The following is a 7925-nucleotide window of genomic DNA, read 5'->3' as shown; positions in this document are numbered from 1 at the left end:
TGTTGCCATCCTTGTTAAAGCTGGTGTTGATCAGCTGGAGTTGTTTCAGGATGTAAAACTTTGTTGTGGTCTGTTGCTTCAGGGGGGGCTGGTGGAGGAAGAAATCGGATAAAATGGGGTCGTTGTAATGCCTGGAATAGAATAAGGAACGGTATCAACCTCTGGTGTGCTTAGATGTTGATTGTTGTTGTTGATGTTGATGTTGATGTTGATTGTTGTTGTTGATGTTGATGTTGATGGTTGTTGTTGATGTTGTTGTTGATTGTTGTTGTTGATGTTGTTGTTGTTGTTGATGATGTTGTTGATGTTGTTGTTGTTGTTGATGATGTTGTTGTTGTTGATGTTGATGTTGTTGTTGTTGATGTTGTTGTTGATGTTGATGTTGTTGTTGTTGTTGATGTTGATGTTGTTGTTGTTGATGTTGTTGATGTTGATGTTGATGTTGTTGTTGTTGTTGTTGTTGTGTCCCTTCAGGCGGACCTGAACTGTAACGTGCAGGATGATGCCGGAGCGTTCTACGGCGTGACCAGCCAATACGAGAGCTCTGAGAACATGACCATCACCTGCTCCACCAAGGTGTGCTCCTTCGGCAAGCAGGTGGTGGAGAAGGTGGAGGTGAGGAACAAAGAGTTCTGTACACATTACATAGTGTATTTGTGTGAGTGAGTGTGTGTGTGCGTGTGTGCGTGCGTGCGTGCGTGCGTGCGCGTGCTTGGTGTAACCTTAAAACTTCCATCTGTTTGATTTTGACAACAGTTGTCCTGATACCTCCATACCATACTGTCTCATACTGTCTCATACTGTCTCATACTGTCTCACACTCTCCTTCATATATGAACTCATATTCATGTGTTTTTCACTATTTGCTCCCAACAACATTTAAACACCGACACCTGTGCTACATACCTCTCATCTGTGCTACATACCTCTCACCTGTGCTACATACCTCTCATCTGTGCTACATACCTCTCACCTGTGCTACATACCTCTCATCTGTGCTACATACCTCTCATCTGTGCTACATACCTCTCACCTGTGCTACATACCTCTCATCTGTGCTACATACCTCTCACCTGTGCTACATACCTCTCATCTGTGCTACATACCTCTCATCTGTTTCATTTTCATCAGTTACTTCTTTAAACACACACGCACGCACACACACACAAAGTTGTTGTTCATGTTCATAAAGTTGTTGTTACCTGAGTGTGTCTGTGCCTCCTCCCCTCCGTCAGACGGAGTACGCACGGTTTGAGAGCGGGCGCTTCGTCTACAGGATCAGCCGCTCTCCCATGTGTGAATACATGATCAACTTCATCCACAAGCTCAAACACCTGCCTGAGAAATACATGATGAACAGCGTGCTGGAGAACTTCACCATCCTCCTGGTAACGACCACTGTGTGTGTGTGTGTGTGTGTGTGTGTGTGTGTGTGTGTGTGTGTGTGTGTGTCTGTGTCTGTGTCTGTGTCTGTGTGTGTGTGTGTGTGTGTGTGTGTGTGCGTGTGTGTGCCTGCGTGTCTGTGTCTGTGTCTGTCTGTGTGTATGTCCGTGTGTGTGTGTGTGTGTGTGTGTGTGTGTGTGTGTGTGTGTATGTGTGTGCCTGCGTGTCTGTGTCTGTCTGTGTGTGTGTCCATGTGTGTGTGTGTGTGTGTGCCTGCGTGTCTGTGTCTGTGTGTGTGTGTGTGTGTGTGTGTGTGTGTGTGTGTGTGTGTGTGTGCCCTCCTCACGGTGCCCTCCCCTCCTGTGTTGCAGGTGGTCACCAACAGGGACACCCAGGAGACGCTGCTCTGCATGGCGTGTGTGTTTGAGGTGTCCAACAGCGAGCATGGAGCTCAACATCACATCTACAGGCTGGTCAAGGAATAACACCCAGGGCTCTCAGAGGAGAAGCACTGCACCACACACAGACTGGGACTAACCATCACACTGGCCTGACCTGATGGACATCTGGATTGATTGATTGATTGATTTATTGATTGATTTATTGATTGATTTATTGATTGATTGGTTGGTTGGTTAATTGATCTGTCTGATGAAGTGGAGCGAAGCAGACTGAAGAAGAATGTGAACTATAGGAAAGCGTTGTCCTCCGGACAGGCCAATAAGTCTGAACCCTGAACTCTAAGAGAGGACAGAACACCATTGTTTTCTGACAGCAAAGTCATTCTAACGGCACCAATCAGTGTGGAGCAGAGCAGCTCTCTGTTGGGGAGAAACGGGGAGAACACTGGAAAAGTACCCTGTGTATCAGCAGACCAATCAATGTTTGGAGTGGTTGTGGACAGATCTGGGAGCGTTTGCTTTAGCCTGCCGGAAGTGCCAGGTGGGCTGGATTTGGCACCGTTGGGACGGTTCCATTGGTTCCTGTGTGCCAGGCAAACTCAATCAAGCACCGCTGTTTGAAGCCAGGTCTGGTTTTGGACATACAACAACAACAACAACATGAAACAACCAAGCGCTCTGTGAAACACACACACACACACACACACACACACACACACACACACACACACACAAGCCTTCAGAAAGACTATTGAACCTCATGTCAGAATGGCTGTGCCTCTACAGAAATACCTTTCTTGTGAAGCCTATCACGGATAATATTACCATTCTATTTTTGTCTTTTTAATGTATATTATTTGTATGAGTGCAGCTGTCTGTTTGTGTCACAGTTGTGCCACACCTTCATCTTGGTGAGTGACTATAGTCACATCTGTAGTTTAGACATACCTGTACACACTGACTGAACAAGCACTGGGTAATATAGGAACCAGGGGAGGCTGGCGGAGGTAGAAATCGGAGGACGGGCTCATTGTAATGCACGGAACGGAACGAGGAAACACGTTGTCTTTGATACCGTTCCTCGTTCCGTTCCGTGCGTTACAATGAGCCCGTCCTCCGATTTCTACCTCCACCAGCCTCCCCTGATAGGAACGTGTTCTGTCAGGTCTCAGTGTCCTGCAGGTTTCATACCGTCAGAATAATCATAAGAAGCTGATATCTGATATCACACCATAAACACACATCTACAGCAACGGCAGCAGACATTCACACTGGCACATTTTCCAAAGAAGAGAAATGTAGTTTTCTACATTTTGTACATTTTGGATAACTTAGCATATAACTGAACTATGAAGAAGACAGGTTATTGACACCATAACTCCAGGGAAACAATATGAAACTATAAATTAAATATAAGCATATTCAGGTACCTGTTTGCAGCTTGACTCTCCGTTCCCTCTCCTCTGTGCCCTGCGGACGAGAGGAAGCACTGTGATGACGTTAGTACACTACACGTACTGTACACAGGCTGCTGTCCGAGAACAGACATCTCCCACGCTATCTTTACAATGAGCTGCTGTGGTGGGAGGCTGGTGGAGGTAGAAATCGGAGGACGCGCTCATTGTAACGCATGGAATGGAATGAGGAACGAGCCCGTCCTCCGATTTTAACCGCCTGCCTCCGCCGTTTCCCACCCACGTTACACAACAACACAGAAGAAGTCCTAGCGTTCACGTACACAAACAGAACGTCACAAATTGAAGCACTGCGCCGAGGTCAAATGCATCCATTAAAGCGCTTTGCGGGTGGTTGTGTACGACGGGGCTGACTCACCGAGGTTCTGTAACTGACTGTCGCGGTGACCGAAACTGCCCATGTTGTGGATGCAGTACGTCAGGGGATTTTCATGGCAGTAACGTCTAAGGTTTCTGTGGCTCTGGATGCTAAGCAGCCGTACCCTGTCTGACGCCCACGCTCCTGAGGCCTCCTTCACTCATCCTAGCCTCAACCCCGACGGTGGCTAACTCTCACACATAGAGATAGACGCTGTAAGTTAACCGGACCACTGAAGCTGTGAGCTCTTCCCCTACGCTGGAAGACCACCCCGTTGTTGTCCCATATGTAAGGAGTCTTTACAGTACATGTCCACCAGGGGAGGCAGGTGGAGGTAGAAATCGGAGGACAGGCTCATTGGAATGCATGGGACGGAAAGAGGACGCGTGTTTGATACCATTCCTCATTCCATTCCATGCATTGTAATGAGGTCGTCCTCCGATTTCTACCTCCACCGGCCTCCCCTGCAGTACATATCTACTGTGTCCGTGTCTGTGTGTACGGTGCCTTTTGTCGGTTATAATTCAGACTGAAATCCATACATTCTGATGCATCTTATTGGTCCATAAACTGTAAATTCACAACTGTCAACTGTGTTACATGTTCCACCTATTTCACCGTGTTCCACGAAGTAACTTTGATAACTCATCAACAGACTATTACAAAAAAAACAATAACATACACAATAACATACAAGTTCTATGTGAAATCAATGGACGCAGTAATAACTTTGCCTTGCCTCTTCAAAAACCAAAAATCTGGGGACACACTGACTCTCTGCACTGTAGCATGAAGTGCCTTTGGTAAGGACTAGGACTCTCCAGCTGAGAAGAAGAAAAAGAAGAAGAAGAAGAAGAAGAAGTGAAACCAAAAAGTCAAACAGATGAAGGAAGAGAGGAGAGAGAGAGATCACCAGAATGCCTTTTCCTGTGTCCTTCGCTTTGTGTCTCCCTGTTGAGTCTTCATCATCATCATCATCATCAACATCATATTCTTCATCATCAACATCGTCATCATTATCCTCACCATCATCATAATCTTCATCACCACCATCATAATCTTCATCATTGTCATCATCATCAGTTATTTGGGAGAGTATTGTACCCTCTCTGACAGTAGAGAAGCATGTTCAGTTCAAAGTGTTATGATCGTTAGATGTCAGAGTAACAGCCGTTGAAGGTTCGTCTCCCTGTGTCGTTGTCACACTCAGTGAAATGTATTATCATCTTGTGTAAGGTCAAAGGTCACAACCAGGGGAGGCTGGAGGAGGTAGAAATCGGAGGACGGGCTCGTTGTAATGTATGGAATGGAATGAGGAATGGTATCAAGCACTCGTGTGTTTGATACCATTCCTCATTCCATTCCATCCCATGCGTTATACACACGTGTTTGATACCATTCCTAATTCCATCCCATGCATTACAATGAGCCCGTCCTCCGATTTCTACCTCCTCCAGCCTCCCCTGGTTACCACACCAACAACATCACCCTGCCACCACTCCCAACAGTTCCTTGGAAAGAGGAAATGCAGTATACTTGTATGTTACGGTGTTGTTGAAGACATGGATTAGGATCATGCCAGGAATACATTTACCTGTGCTCTCACAGTAACGATTGAGACTTAACTGAATACTATGAAGACGATGGGAAATGTTGGAGGGTTTTGACTCAAACATCATCAGTGAAGCTCTGGGTCTTGTGTTGATTGTCTGCGTACAGGTACTGGTACCTTTTGTCAATACATTTTTTTCAAAATTGGCTTTCATTTAATCATCCCCTGAATATGTGGGTGCAGAGAACCGGTGCTTTGTATAAAAAGAAAATAATGTATTCTATGTTTGGTACAAATGTTTAATATCTTTAAAGATGGTGGCAAATTGAGATAAGAATATGAGAGCAGAAACGTGGATGTGTTGTGATGTATCTGCGCAGGGTCTGGCCTTCGCTTTGTAACTTTTTCCTCATTGCTAAAATGTTAGATATTTTATAGCTTTCTAGACACTTTGTATGCATATAATATCCAATTTAAATAAATGGTCCATTCTTTGATTGTTTTTGCTTGTTTTGTCAAGTAAGTGAAGGGTACACTTTCCAATACATTTAATATATTTTGTATATTTCATAGATTATCTCTCTCTCTCTCTCTCTCTCTCTCTCTCTCTCTCTCTCTCTCTCTCTCTCTCTCTCTCTCTCTCTCTATATATATATATATATATATATATACACATACATATAATATATGAAATATACAAAATATATTAAAGAAGTTAATGTATGTTATGTTATAATGTTATGTTATAATGTCATGAATCAAATCACATTAACTTCTGGTTGCCGACCACTAATATTACGGCAAAGACAAACCGCTCGTAATGAACAGCAGAGGGCGCTGCAACCCAACGATTCATTGAAAGCCACGACTCGCGAGACCTCTGAAGAAACTCAAATTCATTCTTTCGTTCATAGACGTTATCTGCAGATTGTCGAGTAATTTTGGACACAATTTCGGTCTTAAAATCTCATTTAAGTGTACCTATTTTTTGTATCAAGAATAGTTGATCAATTAATTGCACCCTTCTCAATAGGAATCTAAACCTGGCAACACGTGATACTGTCATTCACCCATTCACATTTTAGAATCAACATACAGAAAATGATTTTGCCCAGATATCCTCTTTGAGTCAGTATCATCTGATGTTGTCGGTGCTGGAGATGAAGAATGCCCTGCTGGCATTGTCATGACAGCCAGCCTGTAGGGTTTATGTTCATGTTTCATCAACAAGAGTTGGCCCCGCACCAACTCTGCTCCAGGGTCGTCACAGGCTAAATCCACCCGGACCGATGACAGACAAATCCTTTTTTACGTTTTCATCAAACACAGTTTCCCCAGTAAACGATTTCCCATGTCTTTGGATGGCCCGGGTTGGATTCTCGGCCAATGCAACGGACACTTTTTAAGGTCATCATAAACTACAACCAGAAACGTCGTTAAATATGACATCAGGGGTTTCATCAGTTGTACAACACGATTGTTTTAGGCTACCAGTAAGAAGCCATTTTATTTTGGGTCCTAATCTGAAAATGGGATGAGCACAGATATAATTCAGTCATTCAGTCAATAAATAACTTAATTCAACAATTAGACAACTATCAAAACAGAGCTGTTCACACACACACACACACACACACACCACACACACACACCCGCCTTCCTTTGCTCTCTGCAACAACGTACAGTCAGCCAACCGACCGTCCTCACTCATCTCTACAGAGTAGTTCTATTCAGCTGCTCAGCTGACAATAGAAACATAAACAACGTTTATGTTTAGCAGAGGGATGTTTATGAATGCGAACGTGTGCCCACATGCGCCTTTGTGTGTGTGTGTGTGTGTGTGTGTGTGTGTGTGTGTGTGTGTGTGTGTGTGTGTGTGTGTGTTTTATGTGACATACAGTCTTTCTATAGGCTATCTCTATACATGTGTTAAGATGATCTCCCATCCCGTGTGACAGACGAGAATTCTACCACTGAACCACCAATGCTTACATGCTACGTTTGGGCTTGTAAAACGGATTTAGAGATATGATATTGCCAGATATGTTGTATATCTGTTTTAAATGGAGGAAGCCGACATTGGAAAGCAGAAAAATAATTAAATTATTGTTTGGACTATTTGCATAGTAGTTGTCAGGTGAGAAGTCAGACTGACAAGTTTGGAGTTGACAGGGAACACTGCCACGCCCGGGTATCGAACCCAGGGGTAATCAGCTTGTATATGTGTTGTTTTGAAGGATTGTGTCTAAACCATTGCAAGTTTTTTTATTTTTTTTATTATCTAACCTTTATATAGACAGGTAGGCTAGTCATTGAAAACCAATTCTGTTTTACAGTAACGACCCGCTTGTATAAGTGCACTTACAAATGATTAATGAATGCTCGTAAATGCGAATGAGGCTCATCGTATTTATGAATGATATGGGATAGCCTACACATTTGTTTGTTTTAGGGGGACAGATCAGAAGTCAGAGTTTAAGATTTGCTGACATAGCGGTAAATCGGTTGAGTTTCTCTCAGTTTTTGGCAACTTTCCTTAACATTTGTTGACTCACATTCTCATAACGTGGGCGGGTGACTTCACATTCAAAAACTTCTGTTTGGGAGTTGTGGCGTCACGTGACCAGCAGGGACTAGGGAGAGCGTGGAGAGAGAGAGAGAGAGAGAGAGAGAGAGAGAGAGAGAGAGAGAGTCCCGTTTCGCGTGGAGGGCGTTTCTAGTGTTCCACACAAACGTACTCACAGTGCGCTCAGATC

At 44.0% G+C, this 7925-nt stretch overlaps 1 protein-coding gene across 1 annotated transcript in view; it reads left to right on the top strand.

Moving 5' to 3' along the window:
• Positions 1-2132, top strand: part of tead1a (TEA domain family member 1a) — a gene marked incomplete at its 5' end in the record, with an annotated part of 24938 nt that extends 22806 nt beyond the window's left edge. Inside the window, 3 exons of the mRNA XM_083665653.1 lie at positions 475-615; positions 1236-1388; positions 1755-2132. Of these exons, the coding sequence (XP_083521779.1) occupies positions 475-615; positions 1236-1388; positions 1755-1868 (408 nt within the window). The 3' untranslated portion in view covers positions 1869-2132. The remainder of the gene's footprint in view (positions 1-474; positions 616-1235; positions 1389-1754) is intronic.
• Between the last annotated feature and the right edge of the window lie 5793 nt (positions 2133-7925).

Source organism: Argentina silus, assembly GCF_951799395.1.
Source record: "Argentina silus genome assembly, chromosome: 3".
NCBI lineage: Eukaryota > Metazoa > Chordata > Actinopteri > Argentiniformes > Argentinidae > Argentina > Argentina silus.
Note: the sequence above shows the minus strand (reverse complement) of the source record. Positions and strands in the feature narration are given on the sequence as shown.